Source organism: Vidua chalybeata, chromosome 14 (assembly GCF_026979565.1).
Source record: "Vidua chalybeata isolate OUT-0048 chromosome 14, bVidCha1 merged haplotype, whole genome shotgun sequence".
Lineage (NCBI taxonomy): Eukaryota > Metazoa > Chordata > Aves > Passeriformes > Viduidae > Vidua > Vidua chalybeata.
The window spans coordinates 13,550,569-13,578,543 of NC_071543.1; the positions used below are offsets into that span (position 1 = coordinate 13,550,569).

General features: G+C 49.0%; 2 protein-coding genes and 1 long non-coding RNA gene across 5 annotated transcripts; 1 reads left to right on the forward strand and 2 right to left on the reverse strand.

Annotated features, from left to right (window-relative positions):
* The first annotated feature begins 847 nt into the window (after positions 1–847).
* On the forward strand, positions 848–6,665 carry LOC128795354 (uncharacterized). Of its 2 annotated transcripts, XR_008433498.1 has the most exons (4): positions 848–936; positions 1,311–1,441; positions 2,736–2,812; positions 4,781–6,665. It is a non-coding gene; the product is annotated as an uncharacterized LOC128795354 (long non-coding RNA). The 2 variants fall into 2 exon arrangements; XR_008433497.1 differs by lacking the exon at positions 848–936 and having other exon boundaries at positions 1,121–1,441.
* A 1,746-nt stretch (positions 6,666–8,411) lies between these two features.
* On the reverse strand, positions 8,412–15,250 carry LOC128795353 (V-set and immunoglobulin domain-containing protein 4-like). Of its 2 annotated transcripts, XM_053956079.1 has the most exons (8): positions 15,153–15,250; positions 13,463–13,819; positions 12,550–12,831; positions 11,526–11,633; positions 10,835–10,900; positions 10,172–10,294; positions 9,861–9,882; positions 8,412–9,054 (listed from the first exon to the last, which is right to left on the reverse strand). In XM_053956079.1, the coding sequence occupies exons 1-8, from the start codon at positions 15,205–15,207 to the stop codon at positions 8,880–8,882; spliced, it is 1,188 nt and encodes a 395-aa protein (XP_053812054.1). In that variant the 5' UTR covers positions 15,208–15,250; the 3' UTR covers positions 8,412–8,879. The 2 variants fall into 2 exon arrangements, with proteins under 2 accessions (XP_053812054.1, XP_053812055.1); XM_053956080.1 differs by lacking the exon at positions 10,172–10,294.
* Positions 15,251–18,387: 3,137 nt separating this feature from the next.
* Positions 18,388–27,971, reverse strand: LOC128795419 (V-set and immunoglobulin domain-containing protein 4-like). Its single transcript, XM_053956152.1, has 7 exons — positions 27,888–27,971; positions 26,880–27,236; positions 26,045–26,326; positions 23,947–24,015; positions 23,150–23,263; positions 21,973–21,994; positions 18,388–20,845 (listed from the first exon to the last, which is right to left on the reverse strand). Exons 1-7 carry the CDS (start codon positions 27,940–27,942, stop codon positions 20,665–20,667), a joined length of 1,080 nt encoding a protein of 359 aa, XP_053812127.1. The 5' UTR covers positions 27,943–27,971; the 3' UTR covers positions 18,388–20,664.
* Between the last annotated feature and the right edge of the window lie 4 nt (positions 27,972–27,975).

A 27,975-nucleotide genomic window follows, 5' to 3' on the forward strand; every position in this document is an offset into this window, starting at 1 on the left:
TTTCCAGATTAGGGGTTTGGTCAGAGCTGCAGAAACATAAAGTCTGTGGTTGCAGTCCTGGCATGCTGATAACGTAACTGAAATCTGCTGGACTAGGGCAGGCCCCAGCCATCAGCACTGGAGGGTGTCTGTGGGGTTTGGCTGAAGAGCCAGACAGCAGTGGGGAGGCAAAACTGGAAAGGAAGGGCTGCAGCTGAATGCTAGGAGTGGGAAAACCAATTCTACAAGAGGGATGTCCCTCAAGTGTCCATCACACCATCAGGGCTACCTGATGGTAAGCATGCCTGGGATGGTGCAGACTGGTCTGCAGCAGTATCTTTTTAATGAATCCTGGCCTTACAAAATATACTGTGTATCATACTGGTCTAGAAAGATGAGGAATGCCTCTAAAATTCCTGGGTTTACTTGAATTCATTTTGGTCTTGCGTGGCCAGCCTGTGCTACTGGCATGGGCAAATGCAGCTTGTTGGTCTCTGTCCCCACAGCTGCGCTGGCCAGGTGAAAACAGCACTGATTCTAGGTGCCACCTCAGACTGCCTCATACTGAGGGTGGTACAGGGAGGGGACAGGAGAGGAGAAACCGTGGGACTTGCTTTGGTTATAACTCTGAGCTATACACTGGTGTTTACTTTTTTGTGCAGGCATTGTGGATGTTCCAGAGACCAGGATGGGGACCTCAGTGGACACCAGAGGGTGTGTGGAGGGACCAGCAGGGGCACAGAAGCAGGGCCAGCTCCTTGGTCGGGTGCTGGAAGTGGGAAAGCAAAACCTGTCTGCTCATGTGAGTGCGAGGGAACAAAAGAGCTGAGGCATGGCCATGAGTTCAAAAGTGAGGTGAGCCTTGTGGGGCAGCTTTTGGAACAAAACCTCCTGCAATGGCTGAAGCCCTGAGAACAGAGCTCTGCTTCCCTACGCCTCACTCAAACTCCTCTCAGGGTAAGAGATCCACCCCTGGGCATGAGCCTGTGTCCCTAACCAGAGCCCTTCTGGCTGTTTGTGCCTTCACAGTGAGATGGAGGTGACCGGACTGGGGACAGTTGGTGTGGCTGCTCACAGCTTCCCTGGTGCCCTTCCCTGTGCTGCCAGTGGCTGGCTCAGCTGCAGGCCCTGTGTGCCCGGCCCTGTGTGCCCGGCCCCTGAGGGGTCGTGGCCACTCTGGGCAAAGGCCGAGGCACTCGCCCTCACCCCGCTCGCGAGCCTCGTGCCGCGCGGCAGGATGGGGAGAGCTGCTTTCACAACCTGGACGTGTTGTCACTCACATCCAGACATTTCCTGTTATCTAACCTCAGCCTTATCTTCCCCATTCGCAGCTTCCTCTTGAAGGAGGAGCAGCCCCTTCAAAACCGAGCTGTGTGCCCGGGCTGAGCCCCCACAGCGCTCCTGCACGACCCCCGCCGCGGCCCCGGCCCGGCCTGCCGCAGGTCTGGATGGCCCCACGATGGTAGGTGCCAGGTCCTGCCCGCGGAAAGGGGGCTGGGGACAGGGGAGGATGTGTCCTTTGGGGTTCATCTCCTGTTTCTCCCTCAGGAGGTCCCAAAGGCCTGTGGGTATTGGGACACCGAAAGGTGTGGGACAATTCCTGGCAATGAAGAAAGCTGTCCTCCCACCCCATGTTACACCTTGAACTCTGAGGGGTCTTAATCCTGCTTGGGTTTGGGCTGCCTCCCTTCCATCCTGGGGCTGTGTCTGCCTAAGCCAGAGGGGCTTTTTGGTGCCTTCTTTCAGGGATGAGGTGGCATTTGGCTGGGTGTGCTTGGGGAGGGCAGGCTCAGGGATGGAATGTCACTGGTCCCAGCCAGGGAGCACAGCACTCTGGACCATGGCTCCTTGATGAAGATGAATTATGATTAACAGTGATATGTGGCCCTACTCAGCAGCAGGGTACATGTGTGCGTGCTCCCTCAGCTCACCGACACACACATGCTGCCTGTGAGCTGCTGGCAGTGGGAGATTTTGATCTAAATTAGTCATAGATGAGGCAGCTCACAATGAACAGGGGAGGGTGTGGGTTGGAGGAGGGTGTAACCAGGGAGAGACCCTGTCCCAGTGGTGTGCGAGTGTGCTCGTCAGCTCCATTTCTCACTGTCCCTATGGTTTCAGTAGAGCAGATGAAAGTCTACTGCATTTACCCTCTTCCCCTCTTTGTGTGTCTGGGCATGGGGACAGAGTCCAGTGTGCAGGGACGGGGGCTGCGGGGCTAAGGGGAGTGCAGGGGTTGTGGGAGCATGTGACGGTGACCTGAAGATAATGGGGGCTTCCTGGGGGCTTTGAAGTGAATCAGCATTTGTCTAGCAAAGCTCCTTGCAGTGTCCACTGCAGGGCTGGGGGCATAGGAAGGTCATATATGGAGCAGGACAGCATCCAGTGGAAGCCTGCCATGAGCAAAGCTTTATTTGTCTCTGTTATTGCAAAGGCTTCCAGCTCCTAGGAGAAGCATGACCCAAGGTTTCAGCTGGCCAGGGGTTCAGCAGACACTGTTGCCACAGATCTATGGGGACTCTTGCTTTCAATTCAGGCTGTGATTTGTGTTTCACCAAGGGGAGAACAGAGATGACATTGATTTCAGTTCAAATCCTACATAATAAACGCATGCCTTGAAATGGCTGCAGCCTGCATTCTAGGGCTCTGCTGCTCATCATGTGAAAACCACACAGTCACACTTCTATGCATGCTGTTATTAGGTCTGGAGTTGAATCTATCCAATAATATTGATTTTCATTTATTTTCATTACAAGTTGCAGAACAGTCTGACAGCCCTGTAAAAATGCCTGAGCGATGATGTGCAGCCTGGAGGGGACGTTTTGTGAATTTGGTAAGGGACGGACTTAAGAATGCAGCAAGAAAAATTCTTTTTTTTTGGCCTTCAGAGTATGCAGTAGATTGCTCAGTTTTATGACACTGAGCTTTTACTTGGGAATACCACTTTAGCTTGAAACCAGAAGATCTGACAATGAAAAATCCATTCACATCAGATATGATCTCTACGGGTAGAGTTGCAAGTTCCATTCCCCTCTGCTGATAGAATTATCTCCATTGTGTCTCCACCCCTTATCTGTCCCTCACAGCAACATTTTAAGTGGCTGTTTTTCCGCTCAGAAAGCCACAACGGGGGATTATTTTAAGCTTCAATTGCAGAAGCAGTGCTGCCTTGTTTTCTTCTTCCCCCTACAAGGCCAAATCTGTTAGACATCAGCACTGAAGCTGAAGGCAATCTGGTCACTGATACCTATTGAAGAGCCTGCTTAGTCTTTCTCTAGTGGCTTCCCCACATTTTGGTATGGCTTAGAGTCCTTTGGGGGATCACAGGTTCACACGTACTCCAGCAGGCTGATCTTAAATCAGCTTATTAACATAGTTTTCTTATCTTCATGAAGTACATATGCTGATTTTATCCATTGCCACATAGTTTTATCTGCTACGGCTGAACTGCATTTGGAATGAGCAGGCAGAACACAGAACTGGTCACTATCTACATTGCACCCAAGGCGAAGGTGGAGACAGGGGAATGCCAGAATTGCAAAGCCTACGTAGTGACTCAGTCTAGAAACAGATTTTACCTTTAAAGCTGTAGCTGTTATCTTGCTCTTAAGTCTTACTCCACTCTCTTCTGGGTTCAGAGAACATGTATTTGCTGTGCTTTCACCTGAAAAAACCTTTTCCTTTCCAGGTATGTTGCTGTATGTGATATTAGATGTAATCCTATGATCATCTGTGTAAAATAGAACCACAGAAGTTAGAGGTAGAAATGGTTGATGAATTGCCCACTGTATGATACTGTTAATATACTTAATTTAATACTACTTTAGTGTCTTTAATGGTCTACCTTAAAAATATAATTAAAAACATTTCAGTCTTTATTTTGATACTAAAAATAGCAAGACTACTTTCTCACTAACTGGTGATGTTGGTCATGTGAAATTAAAATCCGTGGACTGGTAAGGAAGCTAAAACCCCATGCTAAAAACTCAGCTATATCTGGACATGTCCACAAAGAGTATGAATGACATAAGCAGTGTTGTGCAGAATGGGTATGTAACTTAGGAGCCAGGATGGATTTTTCTGGGAGGGTTGTACAGTATCAGAATTTCAAATCTGTTTTTAGACTGAATTTCTAAACAGTCAGCATCTGAGAAGGACACAGAACAGAGTAATACTGTACAACATCTTCACTTGTGTATGTTTTGTTATTTACTTTTCTTTAGGTGCATTTCTGCATTCCCTGCACACTCTTGTTAAAAGAACAAGGGAATAACACTATATTTTGTATTTGTGCAAGAAGTGTGTGTGTGTGTGTGAATATGATGTTCACCCTTAAATGCTGGATTATGCCAGCGTTTGGAGGTGGAAAGTTCCACTTATTGCAGGAAAGGTTTTCTCTGTTTGCTAGAAATGAAGCAGAAGGGGGTTCATTTGTCAACAGAAGAGAAAGTTTCACTTCACTTCTGAAGAAGTTCATTGTTTCCCTATGTGGAGCTTGGTTTTCTTTCAGCATCATAATCTCTACAGTATTCTGCCAAATGGAGGAGCCTCCAACAGAGTCGGTGATGAACCCCTATGTGTATGCCCAGGGGCAGAGTTGTACTTCTTTTTCTGACTTTGGAATTAATAGAGTGGATATTTTCCTCAGCAGAAGGCAGTGTCTGCTGGTGTGGTTCTCTCTCATCCCAAAAAGGGTGCAGGAGGGGGAAATATGGGAGGATAAATTATGCTTTTTGCTATCTGGGAAAAGCCTCTGAAGTTAACAACAGCTGCTGTGCTTCTTTTCCCTCTGTGTGCCCAGGCTGGCGTCCAGCGAGGACACCGTGACCCCGGGAGCTGCAGTGTGGCACTGCGTGTATTTGACAAGCTGAGTCCGACACTCAGTGCGCAGAGTGTCAGTTTGTCAAATACCCCAAGTGAGGCACTGCTGAGCAACGCGACCTCGAGGGTGCAGCCCTTTCCTCCTGCTCCGGCAGGAGCCTTCCTCTCCAGGCTCGGCACTTCTCCAGAAACCCACCGAGGTACTGAGCAGCCCATCCCATTGTTCCAGAACACCTGACTGATGCTGTGCTGCCGGGTTTCCCTTCCACCTTGGTTTTGGAAGTATTTGTCAGGGTATCCTCCCAACATTAAATCAGAGCAGAAGTGGTGCTGGTGCAACTTCTCTATCCTGTGAAGACAGGGAATTGTGCCCTGGCTCCTTATTATTTGCATCCAAATACAATGCTGTTCTCTTACACAGCATTAACTAGCCAGCTGTAATTTAAGCTCAGTTAACAAGGATCCTGACAACTATAATCACATCATCATGGGTAAAGGCAGCATTATCCATAATAAAGAATCTTGCCTTTGCACATGTAGTAATCTTTTTTTTATATGGAGTACAAACTAATGAGGATGCTCATTAACTTCCCTCTGGCCCATTAGCCTGTGAAAAATGCATGTTTGCTCAATATGTTTTAAATTAGGCCATGGAGTCCATTGCCCCTCCTGGGAGCCTTGCTGTTTGGAGAAGACTTCTTGTCTTTGCATGGTTATTCCTAGTCAGCACTTACAGCAAGGTTGCCTATTCTGCTATTTAATTAAAGTTATTCCCTCTAAATCATCCCACTTGAAAACATAATGATTGCTAAGTGTTTTCAGTAACTGACTTGTAGCATTTCAGATATGTCAGGGTAGGGGAATGAGAGGGGCAGCATCCAGCCCAATTTGACAAATCAAACTCTGAAAGCATTTGACATGGAAAACTCAAAAATTAAAAAAAAATCCCAAGACTCTACTGACTAGTTTTAGGACAGTACCATCAGCAAATTTTGCAATATTTGAGAGTACTAATAAACTGGAATACTGAGCTTTTGGGCTTTTTGTTGCAACTATTTTTTTAGTAAATATTTTGAAGAAGCTGGAGTTTGTACAAAGCTGGAACCCGTGAATGTGTATCATTGCCTAAGCAAATTGTGTTCTGCTTTTTGACTAGCTTGCACACTTCTGGACCAACATGGTCCACAAGTGGTCCAGAAATGGCCCTACTCCTTATGACTCAAACTCCCATAGTCTCCCTCAAGCACCTCCTCATGACTCACAGACAACACCCTGATCTTTATCATGGAGGTTAGCTTCAAAAGAGAGCAAGGTCTATCATTTCAGGCTTTGCTTTGTCCCCAGTGGATCCTCCATGAAGCACACAGCCATGTCAGCCCCGAGCCTTGCTGTCACTCAAACCTTGAGGTTTCAACAGACCCAACCTCCTTTGCACCACAGCTGGCCAAGGGTTTCTTTATGCCCTTCATTCATGTTTTCTCATGCATTTCCAATTTTTGCTTCCAGTAGTTTGCCCTCTGCTTTATAGATAACTCTCCCCTTCAGCTCCCAGATCCTTCCAGATGACTAGGGTGAAGGGGAAGAAAGTAAACCCTTTCCTCTCTTACAAGAACAAGCATCAAATTACAATGGGACAAATTTCTCTGGGACTTCATCTCCCACCTTCCTGCTCTAAAGTATGGTACAAACCCAGCAGGTGTAAAAGCCAACAGGTCCCCTCCATGGAACAGGCACTGCAAGGGGAACTGTGAGTCTCATGACACTCTGCTGGCCACTCAAGATGGTGTGTTTTTGGGAGGCAGTGTCCTTTCAGGGCAGAAGCTGAGCTTTTCCTTCCGTTCTGGAGCAGAGCTCAGCAGATGAGCACAGTGCAAGCAAAGGAGAAGTTTTCTGGTTTGATGGTGATGCAACACAGCAGAACCCTCTGTGGCTTTCAGAAGAAAGACGTTCTGCTGCCAAGAGGTTTTACTAGAAACATGGAAAACGTGCTAAAAGTAAAATAAAGAAATAATCACACACTTGTTACCCAGGGAAAAACACCTCAGCATTGGAGACAGGCTTCTAATATTTCCACTGTTCTGCTACTTGTGACCAAAGTCCTGTTGCTGCCCTAACCAGAGGATTGACAACATGGAGTACATGGGGGCTGGTCCATCTGGGTCCATCTGCTCCCCCTTTCTTAACTCCTGTTGCCTTTTTCCTCTGTAGCTTCTCCCAGGCTTCATGTCTTCCGAGGAAGGTGTCCAGACCTTGTCAGAGCAGATCAGTGCTGAGAGGAATCACAAGATGGAAAAACTGTGGTGTTACATAGTCAATGAGTGGACCTGGAGCTCAGAGCTTTTAACAGCAGGAAAATTTGCAGAAAAAACAAAGCTAATTGAAAATGAATGAGAATTATATTTGGGGGGGAAAGGAGAGTGCCATGTCATGTGTTTTGGGCCTAGATTTGCTGAGGTAAGGATGGGGAAGCTGAGAAATTTTCAGTTCCTTTCCTACCCAGCACTGACCTTGCACCATATGCTACTGCCCTGCGTGAGCATGGCTGCAGCTCTCCATTCCCCTCAACTCCTTTGTTCTGCACCACCCCTGGAACTGCTGATGCCAGCACTTCTGCAGCATGGGGTCTTCAGGGCTGGCTGCCATGAGTCCCACAGACTGGATCCAGACTTTGCCTCCCTGGAGGGCAGCCTGACACCCAGCACAGCCCTCCCTGCATGGCTGTCACTGTGCTTGTGAAGCCCTCACAATATAGGCAGGAGACTTTTTTTCTCTGATCTTTCCCACCTCACATCCTGCAATTCAGAGCTGTAAAGGTAAAAGTGTGGCTCTACACAGCACTCAGGCCGCAAACAGCAAAGTGACCCTGCTGTTAGGCTGCTGACCCAAAAAGAGATGATCCATGGCAGCAGAGATGAGCCTTGTGGGTGAAGTCAGGGCCAAGCAGGAGGGTGTGTGTGACTTGAGCTCAGCTGCTTCCCCATGCTTTCCTTGCTGCACCCACTGATAGAAAAAAGCCAGTAATTCTTACAAATTTGGTTTGCTAAAGCCAGGAGGCATTCCTCCTCCCTGCCAAGCCTGGAGGACAAAGGGATGCTGGCTGGAGGCACAGACAGAGAGGTCAGAACTGACAGCAGCACTGCAGTATAGGCAAGATACAAACAATTAACGATGATGAGGCAAATCAGGCTACTGAGTGACAGTGTACTGTAGGGAATGCCCTGCAGCTGAAGGCAGGAATTGCATCCATGTTGCATGGCCAGCATTAGTAATCACACAGATTGACTTACATCCCCCAGAGTAAATTGGTGTCAGTCTGTTGTATTCAGAGAGGTTCCTTGCTCAACAATTATCCAAATGCTTCAAATTTCTCTCTATTTTATCATGCCTCTGGCCCCCATACTGTAAAAATTAAATGCCAGCATTTCCTTCAACATCAGTTCTTGTTTTCCAGGAGAAAACTATTGGGTAGCAGTTCAGAGACTCATTCCCTCTCTCTCTGAGCACTGAGCTCCAGTCTGATAGCAAAAATGGCATTCCTGGGACATCAACCTCCCCTCTGTGGTCCCTTTACCATGCTGTAACAAAAAAAAGGAGAAAGATTCAAGCACAGGCAGGATGTACAACCAGTATTTGCTGAGCTGCAAAAGCCAGAGGATCTCCATTTCCAGCACAATCCTGGTTCCTTGCAGCCTGGGATGTCTTAACAGGAACACATGGGAGAGTATCCCTTGCTAGTGTTACTGACTGGCAACATTGCACCAACTACTCCTGGATTTACAGGCTAAAGAACTTCATGTTATCACTCCTTCAGATCCTCTCTTCCTGCCCTGGGTCCTTCAGGTTGCTCAGAAACAACTTGCTCTGTAGAAGTGGGTAGACAAACTGTTGGCTGGGGCTTCTGCTCCCGCAGGCAGGGCCTGGTCTGCCAAAGACCAAAAGGTTTTGCAACTCCTCTGGGTTAAAGCAAGCAGTGAGAGCAGAACAGAGGGACAACAGGAGGAGGAGTTTCCTTCTGCTAAGTTCACTATTTGGTACCTGCAGCCCTGCATGGCTGCTTATGTGGAAAAGCTGGTACTCTACTAAATTCCTTCTGTTTCATATTGAGATTCCATTGCAGTCACAAGGTTCTCATACTCAGGGCTTTTCCTGTCCTTCACGGTGATCTTTTCAGTGCTAGAGCACGTTTCCTCCTGTAGGCACTTAACAGGGACTTCCACCTCAGGGTGCAGCAGGGCGACTTCTGCAGTGCTGCGGCTGGGACAAGAGAGACACGAGTGAGAGGGACGACTAAAGCAGATGGCACTTCATTTACATCTTAGACACAAGATCTACCACATAATCTGTGGAACAGCAAAATTCATACTATTCTAGTGAGAGCCTGGGGGGCTCTGAAAGACACTAGAAAGTAATGTTAAAAGAATTACATAAAAAGAAGCACTGGTTAATACTGGTACTATAAACTCTCATGGCATTATTATGTTACACTCTAAAACTACCAGCAGACAGTCCAGCCTTTGGAAAGTAAATACCAGGAATAACTGGGACAAATTGCTACAGATGGCTATGGTGTGTATCTGAGTAGGAAAGCAGTATGAAGGTGTTGAAGACTGAGATGAGTTCAGGGCAGATGTGTTTGTATAATAATATGCTAATATGATTACTTTGCAAAGTAATACTTGGCCAAGCAGTAAGACATGTTTCTTATAGAGAAAGGCAAGTGTAGAGGGAACTTAAAGGAAGAGCTGAAAATTTCTGTCTTTTGCTTTGCTAAATAATGGCAAGAATTTCCCACAGAGAACAGGTTTCCCATGGCATGTGACAGGCACAGCAAAATACCCAGAGTATCTATCTGTTTTTCTACCATATTAAAGAACAGTCTGGCTATCTCCTGTGACCACATGTTAAGTCCTCATGTTGCTAACTAAACTGCTAAGGTGTTCAGATCCTCCCCCTGTAAGGCAAATAAGTCTTTGCTTTTCACTGTGCAAAGAGGCTTTTTAGGAGCAGATACCAGTACGGTGCCCTCAGTCTTAATGCTCCAAGTAGAAAATTGTACTCACAAAGCAACTTCATAGAGAGGTTCTGAAAAGAAAAAAGAAAAAGAATCTAAGATATGCATCGACTCGTTTTATGTGTCACAGAACAAAACCCAGCTTCCAGGTGTTCCCACGTTTAGGGAATAACCCTCCCACAGGCTTCTCTCTGGAAGGGATCAGCCGGGGATGGAGTGACGGGGATGGGAGTGATGGAGACGGGAGTGACGGGGATGGGACTCTCCCCCGCCCGTCACCTCGGACCGGGCCCTCCACCGCCCGCCCGCACGGTCCCGTCCCCTCCTCCTGGGGCTGCCCCTGGGTTTGTCGCTGCTCACCCTCCTTCCTCCGCCGCCGCCGCCACCAGCCCAGCCCCGCCGCCAGCAGCGCGCCCAGCGCGACGCCGCCCAGCGCGGCCGGCAGCCCGTACAGCAGCGGGGACGGTGCGAGCCGCGGGGAACCTGCGGGGGGACAGCGGGGGGACAGCTGTCACTGCGGCCGGGGGACACGGCCGCCGGGAGCCGCCAGTCCCCCGCTGCTTCGGACGGCCTTTAAGTCCTAACCGAGAAGGGGCCGAGGCCACCTGAGAGTTCAGCCACTTCCCGGCAGTCACAGAATGCCGAGATGGTTTCGTTTGGAAGAGATCGTAAAGCCCATCTCGTTCCACGCCCTGCCGTGGGCAGGGACACCTTCCACCAACCAGGTTGCTCCAAGTGCCGTCTAACCTGGCCTTGGACACTTCCAGGGATGGGGCATCCCTGCATGAAAACAAACAGCAAACTTCAGGCTGCAAACACCCCCACAAACAGGCGTGTGGGCGGGAGTCAGGAGCGCAGCTCCTGCCTGGATAATGCCTGGTATTTGGCATGCCAGGCTTTGATCCCTGCCGCCGTATCTGCCACAAGCACAGCAGCCAGATATGGAGCTGGTCTGGGTTGATGTTTGCCACCCTGCCCTTGCCAGTGCAAATCTGGTGTTTTCCAGCATGAGACTCCACTCACCTGTGTCTGTGAAAGGCCCCACTGGAGCAGTATCCCTCCTGGAGACCCGTGTCATTGGGACTGGATCTGTCAGTGGAGAATGGTGGATGCGTTGCAGCCCCACTGGGCATCGGGAAAATGGGGTCTGCTCTGCCAGCCTAGACTCAGCTGTTATCCTGTGTGTGTCTTGCCATCAGGCCAGGGGCAGCATTTGGCATTCATGCTCCCCTCCCTGACCTTCACCCCACAGGTTCCTGGCAGCCCTGGCTGATACAATGCATCATTCCCAGCACGGCCTGGGAATTTTTTGGCTTTGCCCTGCTGGCACTTCCCTAGATTTCCAGATGACACCTTCACTCTCCTATGGTGACTCTCTGGCTGGCCTGGGGGCTTTGCCATCAGCTGCACCATAAACTTCCTGAGGTGTGGAGGCCTGTGCCAGGTCTCTTGCCCCAGACGACCTCCCTCTGAAGCTCTGCAGCCTCAACAGTTCTGGTCCCAGAGGGACACAGACAACATTTTCTTGTCCTCTCCTATCATGAGGCACGTTCTCAAGCAGGGGAGGTGGCAGCCACTGGTGTTGCCTCTCTGGGTAACAACCCAGACACAATTCATACTCAGCTTAGGTGTCTGATCTAGCTGTGGAAAAGCAAACTCCCTGCCTCGGTCTCCTCCTGCCACAGAGGTGAATAACCCTGGCTTGGAGACTCACCTGTCACTGTGTGCTCCGTGTCACTACTGCCTTCCTGACCGGTGGTTGAGTGGTGTCCCCCCGTGGTTCCCCCACTCCTCTGCAAGGCCGCTGTTGTTGTGGGCAGATCTGCAAGGTGAGGGGGAGGGAGAGGCTTACACAGGGGTGTGACCACCATGGTGATGCTGCTGTGGTACAGAATTCCCCGCAGGTGGGAGCGGGAGGAAGCAGCCCCCTCCCAGCTGACAGGAGGGCAATGCTGTGCCAGCAGCGTTAGGCGGCACCTGCAGCACTGAGCCCTGGTCCCCTGCTGCTCCCTCCAATGGGTGACTGCTGGGAGAAGCACCACGGGGCTTCAGCCAGAGCTTTGAGCCTCGGTGCTCAGCAGGCTCTGCCTCTTTCACAGGCCACGGTGTGGTGCCTGTGCTTGGCTCTGCCCTCAGGGGCATCACGGGTGTGCTGATCCAGCGACCGGCCAAGGAGAGCTGCAGGTTTTCCACCAGGCACCCATCATGGAATGGTTTAGGTTGAAAAATTCCTCCGAGGGCAATGAGTCCAACCTGTCACACTCCGTGCTGCAGAGCCTGGAGGTGTCAGAGCCTGGCGTGTGTGAGGTGCAGAGTGTCTCCCTGAGACACGCAGCTGGTGGTGGGGAGCAAAGGCCAGTCTGGTTTGTTCTGCCACTGAATTACCACTCACTTGTTCCTTGTTGTCAAAATAAAGCCCCGACTCCTTGTCTAAACTTGCTGAACTGCAGTGGGCAGCATTACAGAGCCAGGGAGAACTTCAAAAAACCCACAGAGGAATAAATAAATGAATGCTTGAAGTAGAAATCCTCTTTTGCATCAGAAAAGAGCAGTTCCTCAAAGAGGAGGAAATTGAATAGAGGAAACAAAGAAGGACACAGAGTGGAGCCAGCGGGGAGGGCTGTGTCAGAGTGCTGAGGGCGTTTGGCAGTTCCTTCTTCCCGGGCAGGGAAGGAGGATGCTGTTCCTTGCCCTGCAGACGGATGGATTTCTCCTGGCAGCCGTGCCGCGGCACTCACCTGTCACGCTCAGCTGCACAGCATCGCTGCGCTGCACGGCCCCGGCCCCAGCCCTGTTCTGTGCCTCGCAGAAGTACGTGCCGCTGTCCGAGGGCCGCAGGCTGGGCCACGCCAGCTCAGCCGCGGTGCTCAGGAGCTCGGCTTTGCCCGCCGGGCCGCTCCGGAACCAGCGGTAGCTGATGGGAGGGGAGCCGCCGGCCTCGCAGGTCAGGCTGGTGCTGGCTCCGGCCGGCAGCGTCAGCCCCGGCTCTCCAGCTCTGATGATGGGCTTGGTGGCTGCCACTGGAAGACAAAGCAGAGGTGGCTAAAGCAGGTGACGGAGGCCTGGCTGTGGTGGGGACGGTCCCCCTGGCACAGCAGTTCTCGCTCTTGCTGTCGGTGCCTTCCCAGGAGGAAGCAGCTCGGCTCTGGCATCACCTCCCTGCACAGGTTGAGTTCAGGTAACCTGCGTGTTAATCGAGGTTACACCAGCTGTGCCACCATTGCTGCTGCCCTTTCACAAAGTCCTGCTCTCTGGGGTGGGTGTCTCCTTGCAGAAGGAGTTTTTTCTAGCACACAGTGAGGATGCTCAGGAAGGGGAGAAGGCATACTTGGCTCACACAACACCCACTTGCTGAACCACAGAGATATTGGTTGCCTGCACAGAACCAGACCTGGATATTATCTCAAGCATCATGGGTTCAACTGGCCCATCAATAGATCCAGCTTGAGCTGTACATTAACTGGCTCCCTTCCCCAGTTCACTCTTACACCTTCACGTGTTGAGAAGGTTAATGAACACAGCAAGGGAGGCAAATGCTTCAGCCCCCAACCTAGTGTGGTGTGAAAGACTATTTGCACCAACACTGGTCCCCCCTACCTTCTTTTGGTTTAACCTGGCTGCACAAGAGCAGGACTTTACTGCTGGATTTACCTTTGACAACTTTAACTGTAGTGGTCACCTCTTTTGTTATCAAGCTGTTATCTGTAGACCTCCAGACGACTTGACAAGTGTAGTGTCCACTGTCGGGCATTTCAAGGTTCTGAATGAGGAGTGAGGCATCCCCTGGGCTGTACTTTGGGACACTGACTCGGCCTCGGAATTTAGACAGCAAGATGTGGTCACCAGAGCCGTCCCTCAGGAAGATGGTAGAGGTGCTGGAGTCCCTCTCCACGCTCCACCTGAGCGTTTGCTGCGTGAAACCTTCTGAAGGCACATAGGTACATGGAACAGTGGTGGATCCCATCCATGTGCCCGTGACCTGGTGGACACTAGACAGATCCAGGAGGGCTGTGGGGAACAGCAGTGGAAGGGAAGAAATCAGAATGCAGCAGGGGAGGGAAATGTCCTCTGGATAGACAGGACTCACCAGGCAGTAGGTGCCAGCATGTGGCCAGGTCCCAGATGTGCTGTACACCACAGCACTAAGCCAGCCCACATCATCAGGCATGGGGAAGTGAACAGCTGCCTTGACCTCATGTCTATTTTTATTGTGTTTCTCTCTGGGCACTTGCCAATTCTTAATTCTTTCTCAGTACAGAGAGTCTCCTTGTGAGCAGGAACGTTTAGGGATATTCCCTGCAGTACTGAACCTGGAATAGGAATGGTGGACCAGAGCCTATCCTTTTGCTTTAGCCTTGGAAAACTTCAGACCTGACCCAGATCAGCATCCTGCCAGCGTTCAAGTAGGCAAAGGAGAAGAGTGGGCAGATTTTCTCCACACATTCTCCCAATTTCTCCAGCTGCCTGCCCATGGTTCCCACATCTTCTCTGGGAAGTGCCTCTTGTAAGTAGCAAATCACCTGAATTTCATTTGACTTGGCTCATCTCTCCCAATAATCCTTATTCTTCTCCCCTTTTCCTCCCTGTAAAGACACTGGTTATATTCAGCAGCTTTAGCTTGCAAGAAGTTGGTTGAAAGGCAGATCCCAGTAATCTGCAAAGCTGGGTTTTTTAATGACAAAATGGGGAATATATTTCAACACAATTTTCTAAATGTCAGGAACAATCCTGTGCTTTTGTATACAACTTGTAAGAGCACTTTTCTCTTATTTGCCAAAGCTATCCTCTGCTGCTGCCAGTGTCATACATGCTCTGAGAAAGGGTATATTCAACCAGGGGAATAGGAACTGAAGCCAAGGTTCCAGTCCCAGCTTTCCTGATGCAACCAGAGAGTCACTAGGTAGGAGAGACCAAGGGGAATCAAATGTGCTGGCGCTTGGTCTCACAGCTCTTCTTCTTCCCAGGGCCATGATAACAGAACAATGAGGATGAGTTATTAAATTTAGAATGCATATTCCATCTTCACCAAGACTGTTTTGAGAGCTGGACACCACAGTGGATCCTCGCCAAGGGTCCCAAAAAACTGTATTCTGCTCTTGCCTTGGGGCAGGGAAGCTGACGTTCCCAATACTGCCCCATTTGCTGCACTCTTGAAACCACCTCATTGTATCCGATGCCAAAGGAGACTCTCATGAATTCTCAGGCTCTGTGGTTAATACAATAAGCTAAAGACTTCCAAATTGACTTGTCAATTAAAAAAAAATAGATGCTATAATTCGAAAGATTTTTGCTATCCTCTTAGTACTCTAATTTCTTCTTATACATTGAAGCATTTACTCACCGTTGCAGCTGATGAAAATCATCACAAACACCACTATCCGCCCAACTTCTCCCATTCTCCCAAAAGTGCAGGTCTGTCCTTTCCCCAAGAGACTCCCACCGTCCTGGGACCAGACAGCAAGTGAAGAACACTTCCTTTTATTCTGTCCTTTGTCATCTAGGATCCTCTTTCTGAAACATCACGAGTCCATTTCACTGCTGAGTTAGGTGAAGGGTGAAGGAAAGAGAAAGGCTGTATGGATCTTTCCAGTCCCATTCCCCATCCCCATCCACTTCTCTTGATGCAGCCCAGGACTCAGCTGCCTTTCTGAACTGCAAGTGTCCATTGCCAGGTCATGTTGAGCATCACAGACTCTCTCAGCTCACATTTCTGCTGCAAAAATCCAGTTCATGGGCAAAAGTCATGTTCTGAAAGCACACGCTGTGTTTGCCAAGGAGGTGACTTCTGACTGGCAGCCAAGGGACATTCTGAGTGTGCTCCATAGGGTATCTTTAAAAGTACTTCCAAGAATTATCTAGGTGTGATACACAGGATTGATTAGTGCTTGCTAATTATTACCAGAAGGAGAAAAACTTACAGAAAGATAAGAAACATGTATAAAAGCAAATCTACTGACCTAGTGAATTCTATTACAGGGGTTTAATAGTAGAGCAGCTTTTGGGGACTTATTCAATAGCCATGCCTTAGCATATGGTTCTAACAGCTGCACCAGGAAAACAATATCTCTGAGCAGGAGGCAGATGTGTCTGTGGGACAGGGAGCTGTTTTCTACTGGAACTGTAAGAGAAAGGTAAATGGGATGGTTTTGCCACAGCCTCGTCCCATCACAACAAATACCTGTCTTCTTGGGCTGAAACATCCACCTTGCAGCTGAACCCATCTCTGGAAGTGCTGCTCCATGCCAGTGACAGCTTATTCCCTCTCTGCTAGGGTAATGAGAGCTGGAAATTATCTTCATTTTCCCAGAGTCAGTAAACTAATGAGAACTGCATGGATCTCATTTCAGTCCCAGGTAGAGGCATGCTCATCCATGGGGCCCTTGCTGACTGTGATTCCAAGTTCCACCCTGCTGACCGCTGTGGTGGAACTTGTCTGGAGCAAAAAACTAAATGCTGTGCTTCAAGACCTGGTGCAACAAATTCATCCAGGGCTCTGAGAGCCCTGCCACCAGCTGCCATCCTGCTGAGGAAGATGATGGAGACAGCCACACCCATTCTTGCAAAGCATATCTATGTAAGACATTGAAACTTGATTTTTGCTGACTTTTCTTCTTGACATCTTTGCTGCAGCTGCCAGTGGGGTACCAGTGCATATGGCCTGCATCCATCTGCCCATGCTGCCCCTGAGAAGATTTTAGCAATGTTTGAGTCCTGCCTAAAAGCAAGCAAACAAACAAAAAAGCACTTGTTAAAGTTGCTAGCTGTGTCCCTCAAAGAGGGAAATGTGTCCACATTCATAGAGTTGATTCAAATCCAACCCTTTCTACACCCTGATCCGTGACTGGCAGTGAAGCCTTGTCCCAAACAGTCTCCTACACAAAACAATTTAAGAGAAGCTGGGTTTTGGGGAACACACCCTGAAAGATGTTGAAAACCCAAGCTAAAACTGCTGATAGGATTATTTTTTGAACTGGACATGCAAGACTTCCTGAGGCTCTAATTATGCGGGATTAAAAAAAAAAAACAAACAAAAACCCAAAAACTATTTAACTAAAGTAGATATGAATAACTGTAGTTCCCCAAATGTGATGTACATGACGTCTTTCTCTCCCTGGACACAGACATAGCTCCCTGAGTCACACAGTCAGCCCATTTCTTCCTTACTGAAAGGACTCCTCATAATTTTGTATCTGAACACAAGAAGAAAAAGCCTTCAAAGTCTCAGACATGTTGGCTAGCTACCTGGTTTATTGAAATGCAGTATTTCATTCCAGTGTCTCTGCTCTGGATTGAACTTGCTACTCTCTCCCACGCAGTGCTGCAGGTGAGGCACGCTGCAGCCTGTTCCCCCAGGTACCCACCTTCCTCCCACAAAGAGGAGAGGACACTCTCTCAAGTGTCATTTTTTCAAGTGCCACAGCTCAGGCACTCTTTGTTCTGCCATTTCTGCTACTCATCTCGGGCTAACTACAGGTGCCACAGTAAAATCCCCATGTCCCCAAACCTGAGCACAGATGGTCACTCAGACCCTGTTCATAGGGACCAGCTCTGCTGAGCCTACATCTTACATTCATCTTCTGACAAAGTTTGCCAGTGGCCAGAGAAGTTTGCCACCATTTTTTCTGGTGATAAATAATATCCTTAGCGTTCAAGGAGATGAAATTCAGTGTCCAGCTATGAGCAAATGACCAAAAAGTAGATAACCTAAGAAGAAAGGTCTTAAAGTGCTCTTTTTCAACCATATGCACTCAAAAAAGAACCAATTTTTACTTGAAACTTTCTTGTTTATTCCAGCCATAGCTAACTCATGGATCTGACTCAAAAGAGTGTATTTTACTAAGTACTTTTTGGATGTCCCTCAGAAGCTGATTGTGTGATCTCCCCCCAGCCATTCACACCACAGTTCTGTCACATCAGATAATCATATAGTCACTCATCAAAACATAACCTTGTTCCACTTAAAGAAACAGAAATTAGTGTAAATTAGCATTTCCCCTTAAAGCTTCTGTGACAGAAACACGATGTACAAGTGCTCTCTCTGAAAAATTCACTTCCCTTCCCAGGAATTCCCAGGTCAATGACATTAGTTCTGGGTTGCTATTAGCCTGGCCAAATCCTTGTAAACAGCTCCTGATTCCAAGAAAGTGACCCATGTGTATGATGTCTTCTGAGTTCCTGTTTCTTTCCTGGTGCTGCAGGTGGGCTGCACACCCCCAGCCATCAGAGCAGTACAGATGTCCCTTACCTGCAGTCACCACACACGTCACTGCTGGTGCTCTCTGGAGTCTCAGCACCATCTGATGCTGGCTTTTTTCAGACTGCCCAGTTCCTCCTCTCAGTGCTCTGCAGAAGCTGGCTGAGCTCTGGGTTTGGTAAACAAAACTGCTGGTCTGGGATGATCTACCGTGACTTCAGCTCATCCTCTGCCACTGCACAGGGTGCACAGCAGCTGCTCTTCTGCCCAGGTACACCCCAGACCAAATCAGGACCTGGACCTTGTCCAGCTGTCCCACAGTGCATGCAGACACAAAACACACGGAGACCGTATTCACAGATTTATTTTGAGTTTCATGAGCTTGCCTTACAACAGCTGTATTTAATATCATCAGCTCCTGGTGCTGGCTGTCCAGCCAGGATAACACTGCTGTTTAACCACATTGGGAGGGCTGCATTGCCCATGGCTTTGCAGTGCAGCTGGAATTGAGTGATTTTGGAGCAAGCTGTGGGATTCCTTGCAGGCCTTGCCCATGGGGTTTCAGCAGTGAGAGCTCAGACCCCAGTGTGACTGACCACCCTGTCCCTCAGTGGAACACCCTTTGTCTCTGTATCTCTGCCTTCCCTCAGTGCTCCCTCCTCCCCTGGCTGGAGCTCTGGCCACATCAGACTCCTCAGATGAAGAGCACTGCAGGTCATTCCAGGTGGCCATATTCCCCTTTCCGTGGCCACAGCAGTTAGGCTGAGCTCAGATGGATGGGCTGTGCTCCAGCACCTGCCACATTTCCTTCCTGTCTCCTCTGACCTCACACATGCAGAACACACACTCACACCTATTTTCTCCACATCTGCAATAAGCTGCATGTACATGTTGGCAGTTTTCTCCATGACAGCACCAGTAGTTGCCATGTATTCCCTTTTCATTCAGAAATCAAGATGTCCCAGCCTTTGATTTTTAATTACATTCTTAATGAATAGAAATAAAACTTGTAGCACAGGAGAAAGTATAAGGTCATTGATAAGTGCCTGGGCAGTGTGCCTGGTAGTTTGTGCATTATGATGAACTTTTTAGTCATTAATTCCTCTAATTTCCCATTAGACCTCTGTCTCTCAGCCCTGGGTGAGCAGCACTGGGTTCCACATTTATTTCTGTGTTGCATACAAAGAAGTACTTTTCCTTGCCCTTTGAAAGTGCTACCAGATAATTATCACTAATTTCTGCATCCTTTTCAGAGAAGCTGAAACAAATAGCCCCTTCACCTTCTCAGCCCTGACCCCCATGGGTACTCTTTGCTCATTTGTTTCTTCTCTTTTTTCCAAGAGATGGTTTGCACAGATGTGGTTTTATACCAATAATTACTCTTTACAATCTTTCTCACTAACTTTTCTTGCTCTGCTAAACCCAAGACGAGGCCAACGTGCACACGTAAGGTAGCAACATTCCATGGGCTTTACAGTGCCACAATCATGTTTTTTGACTGGAATACCATTCCATTAGCACCTCACACTCCCTTTGAATTCTGGTGAGTTTTGAACTGGTGTTCAGAGATCTGTAGATGCAGAGCTGTCCCGAGTGTGAGCAGCACAGCTGGGGGCCCATTAATCCTGTGCCAGTGTTACCAATGTCTTGCTCATCCCTTGGGTCACTCCCTCTGCTTTACATCTGCCTCATGGCCTTTAATGGGACTCAGAGGATTGCCCTCTTCATTGTAAAAAGGTCCCTCCATAATGCTGCATAATGGATTTACTCAGGCCAGTAGAAAATATTCATAACTTACTCTTCAGGCCTTTAAGCTGGGAGGAAAGTACTTGTTGAGTATCTAGTGAGGGGCTGTGAGTGGCTTGCTGGAATTCCAAAATGAGCCAGTTGTGCAGAAATGCACACAGCAAAATATGTGAGGCATGTGTAAGCAATCCTACCCCAAATTTATGGAAAAGTACCTAATTCTTTTCAAATATCCATCATGCATTTAAAGAGAGAACATGAGCTCAGAAAGAGCTGTTTGCAGTACCAGAACCAGCCAGAGCTGTGGCCAGTGTGCCTAGACCTCACTGCAGTGCTGTGGAGGGGGACCAAGGGCAGCACAAGGACAGCAGGGGACATTCCTGCTTCCTCTAGTGTGGCAGGACCCTGAGTTTCTCTTGGCTTTAATGTGCCTTTCAGTGTTTCTATAAAATCTCTCTCATATTAAATCTGTGCAGCATCAGGTGGGCAGGAGAAGAGCCATCGATTCCCAAGCCAGCCACATCCTGCCCCGCTCACCCACAGGGATGGGGATGCTGAGCAGCCCTCAGTGCTGGCTCTCCTCCCACCACACAGAGGCTGGAAACACTGGTCCTTTTGGCCAGATAAAGCAGTTAAGTTCAGTACAGTGCTCCTAGCCTGGGACCTGCCTGCTGCAGCATTCAAAGGGCTTTCTTGGATAGAGGTGGTGAAAGGGAATCAAGGAAAACAAAATCAGAAATTCTATACAGCAGTCTGTAACTGAAGTTCCTGCCTTTTCACTGCAGGGACTGTCCAGGGAGAGCAACCACTGCTTGTCCAACCTATTTGTCAGGGGCAAAAGGGAAAATAAATATGTATTTTGTCTGGGTGAAGGTGCTTCTCAGGACTGGTATCTGCAGAGCGTTGTTGGTTTTCAGGAAGTGTCCCCTACTTCATACTCAGATTCCTGGGGGTTTGCAACAGAGTCAGACACATTATTTACTTCTTCAGAGACTTTGTTTTCCCCAAGCTCCATCACGTAGCTGTTTTCAGTGGCAGAGATGGGTTCCTCATAATGACCTGTGCTTGAAGAAGCTGCTGCTTTCAAGTTATGGCTGAAATAAAAAAGGGGAAAAAAAAAAAAAACCAACCAGAGTAAACAAAGCATCTCCAACCATCAGGATTTTGACAGTATTATGGTCTGACTCAAACCCATGTAAACTTGGGCCACTGGGCTATGGCAATATTCTGAAGGAGAGAATTTTGTCGTTTCCTTTCTGGTGGCAGAAAAACCTCGGGCATTGTAGCAGCATCACTTCCAACCCTGAGAAATTTTCCAGGGAGAGGCAGCAAAGGGTGTACAAGCAATGAAAAGATTACCACAATTTCTTGCACTGGCACAGTGAGATAATTGCTGAAGAGAAATAAATATTTATAAAAAGTATTGGAGGAAGGGTAAACTGAGAACTGAAAGCAGCCCACATCCACCGTCTGGCTTATGGTACCTAATATTTTTTAAAGGAAGATAGGTCCTCTGAGGAGAAATGTCATCACAGCATTTGTTCCCTTGCTTAGGGTTCAAATGTTACTTAAACTGCTGCCTTACACAGTGCTGGGGAAGCCCAGCACTGGGGTGCTGGCACATCCCACTGTAATACTCAAGTCAGCACACTTTGTACCTAGAGAAGTGGTTCTCCTTGTATGTTTTGACCAGATTATCAGGCTTTCCAGTAAAACTTCCACAGGTTACAATTAGATCAGGATGTGAAACCTGAGTTTAGAAATAGCTATAACTTCCTTCCTAGCTAGGTTAGAAGAAGCAAATTCAGCCAGGGATGTTTTGAGGATAAATCAGAGTATAATTAATGGTCTCTAGAAGGGGAGTTCCTTCCCTTGGCATTTGAAAAAACACTGGGAATTTAGCCTTGAAAAAACACAGAGAATTTAGCCTTGGCAATCATCTTCAGTAGCCCTCCCTGGACTTAGGAGTCAATAAGCAGCTCTTGCTCACTTCTACAGTTTTGATATTGCCATGAAAAAGATCTTTCTTCCCACATTCTATGTTGCTGTGGAAAGCCCACAAGCCATCCTACAACGTGCTGTTGAGCTAACTGTGAACCTCTTCACCCAGACTGCTTAAGAGGGTTTTCATTATGACAGCTAATAGCAGTGTCTTTTATTTCTGCTCTGATACATCCCCACTCAGGACTCATCAATGTGTCAGATAAAGGATTATACTCACAATTTTACATCATAGACTTGAGCTGGAAAAGAAAAATCAGAATTCGTATCAATAAGTTGCATTTAAATTATTTAAAAAAAATTCTTTGTTTATCTTCTTGGTTTAAGAAAATGACCTCTGAATATAGAACAAAAATAACAGCCTGGATATCGTGTCAGGTGGGTGATGACTCAGTTTCCCAGGATTCAGTCCAAGAAAAAAAAACAACCCAGCTATCACACAACTGGGTTATTTTGACCCAATGTCAAAGATAAAGTTGAGGTTAGAAACTAGAACTCCCCAGTTTCCCTATTCATTAGAAGTTCAATAAAGAACAGTTTTGAAAGTGGCTAGTTTGGATTCCTTTAAAAAATAAAGATAAAAATAAGAAAAATGGCAAAAGAACTATCTGACAATTTTATTATTAATTGGTAGCATGGAGTCATAGGAAGATCATTAGTGAAACAAAGGAGAAAATGAAGTCTGTGGGATGTCAAACCCCACAGCACATCTGTGTGCTCCCTGCACTGCCAGTGAGGAGGGGCCTCCAAGGAACACTTGGTCAAGGGGATTTCTGGTGGCAGTGCAGGAGAGACAGAGGCATTCAGTGAATAGATCCTGTGACCAAAGACCAGAGAGGAAACAAATTCATATGGAATAGGGAGAATTGACAATGACCTCTTCCCTTCTGCGTGCCAACTACAGGAACTACTGAGCTGCAACTGGTGCCAAAGACACTTCCCAGCAGCAGGACAGGATGAACCCTCTGCCAGAGACTTTAAAGGTTTAAAACAATGAGCCTGGCCAAGCAGGAGAGTCTGGGATGTCTGTGAGGAGCAGTGAGAAACAACCATCCCAAAGCTCTGTGGCAGAGTGAGCCACACACCTTGGGATGGGCTGCAGGGCAGGGGCTGAGCTGCCCCAGAGCCAGTGCAGGGACGAGAGGGGGCAGCTGAGGACCAGCAGGGCCACTGCTGCCCCAACCCCATGGCTGGTACCTGGAAGACCCTCCTGACTGCAAGGACTTCTCTGCCTCTCTGGATCTCCCACCATCTGTGTCATCTACTGCCTGCACAATGCAGGTGCCAGAGCAGCAGCTGGTGGCTGCAAGCTCTGCTCCAGGCCCCAAAACCCATCAAAGGAAAAGCCATGCTGGTCATGTGTAAAACGTTCAGGTTTCCCAGAACATTCTACTCACCATCTTTGGGCTTTCTAATGCAAATGATAAGAGAGATGACAAGGAAAACCACAGCACCACACACCACAGCAATCAGGATGACCAAGTACAGGGACAAGCCAGTCCTCTGGAAATCTAAAACAATACAACAGAGGATTTTCAGACAGAGGAGCCCTCCTGGGTGACAGCAGCAGCAGGAACATGACATTTACCATGTCCCTGAGGGTAGCAACAGCCAGCCCTGCCCGAGCATATGGGGCTGTGTCCCCACAGAGCCTTGGTCCTGTGGCTCTGCGTGGGTGTTGTGTGACCCAACACTGTGTACACCTCACCAAGGGACCACAGCTGTACAGACAGTGTCCATCTCATGCTGAGGTGACTAGGGATGTGAGCTGGGCAGGATAATTGCACTGCATATCAGGGCATAAAGCTTTCCATTCAGGGATGCTGCTCAGTTCTGTTTGGAAAGTGTCTAAACCTGTCACAATGCTGCAAAGCTGGAGAATGTGTAGATCTGCTCGAGGCACACATTGAGGTTTTTCTGCTGTTTCAGCTTTGACAGTCCAAGATAAAAATGGACCGACTGCTCAGGAACACAGCAACACATATATGTGTGCCCCATATATCAACTTTTTTTTGGTCATTCTTCCATAAAAACATCCTGACCCTTTTGAACTGTCACCAGGAATTATCTGGGTTCTTTGAGAACAGATCTTAATGCAATTTGCAGCTAAAAAGGCAGAATACTAATTTTGAATACATATCATCTGGTTTGGGTCCTTAATCATTCTTCTCAGCTTGCTTTTGCTCTTACTTACCATGAACTGTTTCATTCTTCCCTGGATATCCCACACCACTCTCAGGAGTCGTTGCTGTTATGGGCAGATCTGCAAAACAAACATGAGTTAAAGTCTGACAGTGCATTTCCAGCCCTCATTTTAGCACTAGGAGATCTGGGATTCGAGCTGTAGGATCAGAAGAGAATGCCTCCAGCCCCTTTACAAGGCAGTGAAAATAGGCAAACTGCAGAAATGAGCACTATATATACATTATATTATAGAGAGTCCATGTAGTACCATATAGCCACTGGCTGGATACTATATATAGTACATGTACATATATATGTATAACCAAACTCTATAGACACACACCAGGTACCTGTGTGCATTTGTATGTCTGTACACACACACACCTGCAGTAGTGGTGGGGCCCCATGGAGTCCAGGAGATTCCTGAGGTACCTCCAGACACCAGATCTGTCTGAGGTTTTTCTGCAAGAACAATCAACACCTGCCAACATCTTCCCTCAGCTTCCGGTGACTGACTCCAGCTTCCACAATCCCCACGTGATTGCTGGGGCACCATCAATCCAAATGAAGTATAATCCAACCATAGAAAGTTTCCACAAGCAGACCTGCTCTAGAACAGGCAAAAATTCCCACATCCCACAAAAACAAATGGGAAACCACGAGCCCTCCCTCAAAACTGCTGTCCCTGGTCAAGTACATGTTTTCAGTTGGGTCTGAGGAAGCTTTTGCATCCCTTGTGTCTGCTACTGGAGACACCAGATCTGCCTCCCCTAAGCAGCTCCAATCAGGATCAGATAACAAACAAAAAAACTCTTTAGAGAAGAACCAAACCCAGAACATCCCATCCCCTATGCTCTGCAACTTAGGAAATGGCATTTTCAGCAGTCCTAAGACACGTCCAATCTCTCCTACAAAGACAACATATAAACCCTCTGAGGATTGGAAACTAAGGGAAGGAAGATCTACTTTCAGAAACACCTGAGTTAAAAACTGAGGCATATGGTCTGAAGTTCCGTAATTTCAAAACTCTGTTTCCCAGCAATAAAACCACTTCCAAGCATTGGCATCACGCTGCCCCAACACCCCATCCTTGCCATCAGCTGTCACAGCTCGCACACTGGCCGGTGGTTGAGTGGTGTCCCCCCGTGGTTCCCCCACTCCTCTGCAAGGCCGCTGTTGTTGTGGGCAGATCTGCAAGGTGAGGGGGAGGGAGAGGCTTACACAGGGGTGTGACCACCATGGTGATGCTGCTGTGGTACAGAATTCCCCGCAGGTGGGAGCGGGAGGAAGCAGCCCCCTCCCAGCTGACAGGAGGGCAATGCTGTGCCAGCAGCGTTAGGCGGCACCTGCAGCACTGAGCCCTGGTCCCCTGCTGCTCCCTCCAGTGGGTGACTGCTGGGAGAAGCACCACGGGGCTTCAGCCAGAGCTTTGAGCCTCGGTGCTCAGCAGGCTCTGCCTCTTTCACAGGCCACGGTGTGGTGCCTGTGCTTGGCTCTGCCCTCAGGGGCATCACGGGTGTGCTGATCCAGCGACCGGCCAAGGAGAGCTGCAGGTTTTCCACCAGGCACCCATCATGGAATGGTTTAGGTTGAAAAATTCCTCCGAGGGCAATGAGTCCAACCTGTCACACTCCGTGCTGCAGAGCCTGGAGGTGTCAGAGCCTGGCGTGTGTGAGGTGCAGTGTGTCTCCCTGAGACACGCAGCTGGTGGTGGGGAGCAAAGGCCAGTCTGGTTTGTTCTGCCACTGAATTACCACTCACTTGTTCCTTGTTGTCAAAATAAAGCCCCGACTCCTTGTCTAAACTTGCTGAACTGCAGTGGGCAGCATTACAGAGCCAGGGAGAACTTCAAAAAACCCACAGAGGAATAAATAAATGAATGCTTGAAGTAGAAATCCTCTTTTGCATCAGAAAAAAAGCAGTTTCTCAAAGAGGAGGAAATTGAATAGAGGAAACAAAGAAGGACACAGAGTGGAGCCAGCGGGGAGGGCTGTGTCAGAGTGCTGAGGGCGTTTGGCAGTTCCTTCTTCCCGGGCAGGGAAGGAGGATGCTGTTCCTTGCCCTGCAGACGGATGGATTTCTCCTGGCAGCCGTGCCGCGGCACTCACCTGTCACGCTCAGCTGCACAGCATCGCTGCGCTGCACGGCCCCGGCCCCAGCCCTGTTCTGTGCCTCGCAGAAGTACGTGCCGCTGTCCGAGGGCCGCAGGCTGGGCCACGCCAGCTCAGCCGCGGTGCTCAGGAGCTCGGCTTTGCCCGCCGGGCCGCTCCGGAACCAGCGGTAGCTGATGGGAGGGGAGCCGCCGGCCTCGCAGGTCAGGCTGGTGCTGGCTCCGGCCGGCAGCGTCAGCCCCGGCTCTCCAGCTCTGATGATGGGCTTGGTGGCTGCCACTGGAAGACAAAGCAGAGGTGGCTAAAGCAGGTGACGGAGGCCTGGCTGTGGTGGGGACGGTCCCCCTGGCACAGCAGTTCTCGCTCTTGCTGTCGGTGCCTTCCCAGGAGGAAGCAGCTCGGCTCTGGCATCACCTCCCTGCACAGGTTGATCTCAGCTGTGCCGCACAGGGTGTCCGGCAGCCTCTGTGCCTCTATAACCCCCCCACACTGGGGAGACACAGGGCAAGCACATGCTGGTGAAATTTAGTCAAAGAACAGCAATACATTATCCCTGGGACTTCCCCACTGCTGCATGCCACTGGGAACATTGAGCCATTGGCTACACATGGAGCCAGGGGTGAACTGGTCCTTGAGGAGACACAGGTCCTCCCCAAGCTGCAGGGTGCTGTGTCCTGGGCAGAATTTCTCTCTGACCTATTTGCTGTTTCTTGCTGGAGGCTGACACTGATCAGCAAAATGCTTCTGCATGCAAACACACAGTCACTGCCTACCTGCTCTGTCTAATTCCCAAAAGCCTTTCCCTCCTGAACAGCCTCCTTCTTTGATTTACCTTTAACAACCTCCAAACTGGTGGTGATCTCCTTTGCTATCAGGCTGTTGTTGCTGTCTCTCCAGGTGACCTGGCAAGTGTAGGTCCCTCTGTCAGAGATCTCCAGGCTCAGGATGAGGAGAGACACATTTCCTGGGGCATCCTTTGGGATGCTGACTCTGTTCCTGTACTCAGACAGGAGAACGTGGTCCCCGGAGTCATCCCTCCGAAAGATGGTGCCTGAACCCTCGTTATGTACCACAGTCCAGGTGAGGGTTTGCTGCACAAGGTCCTCCACAGGCACATAGGCACAAGGCAGAGTGATAGACTCCTTCCAGACCCCTTTGATCTCACTGGGGCCACTCAGGTCCAGAAAAGCTGCAGGAAGAAAGGAAGATGAAAATTAAGCCACAGAGCAGCCAGGGTGAAGGCAGCTCCCAGGTGGTGAAGCCATGGCAAGAGCACTGGCAAAGAGAACCCACCAGGTGAGAAACACAGCTGTGGGGAGTGTGAGGGTTGGGCTGCTCAGGGATGGGTTAACCAAAAATCAGTGTGGCATGAGGATGGGAGGTGGCTGATGGCTGGGTTGCAGCCATGGGTGCAGCCTGGTGCTTTCCTGCCACCACCAGCACTGAGTAGAGCACAGGGTCAGAGTTATTGGATAACTTAGGCTTGAGGGAAGGAGTTGGTCTAAAGTCCAAGTTGCAGCTCCCTGGTCTCAGCCAGTGTCTACTCCAGACATCACCCTTGGGACTTCTGAGGAACAGCAAAGACTTCCCTCCTCCACTACCTATTTTGTTTTTCTGAAACACACCATTCTCTCAGCCAAACATGAGAAACTTAAACCACTGGGTAAAGAAACCAAAAACTATTTTTCCTGTAAAAACTGCCTTTGTCCCAGTACATTTCTCTCATTCTGAGGACTGAATCTAAACACTTCCCAAAACAGAACCACCCCTGCCAAGCACACGCAGACACTGCAGGGCAGGGGCTGCCCCGGGCAGGGGCCCGTGCCCAGCCCAGACTCACCGCTGCAGTGGAGAAGGGAACCCAGGAGCACGGCTGCTCGCAGCACCATTCCCATCCTTCCTTCACGGCTGCTCCCTCTCCAGCCAGA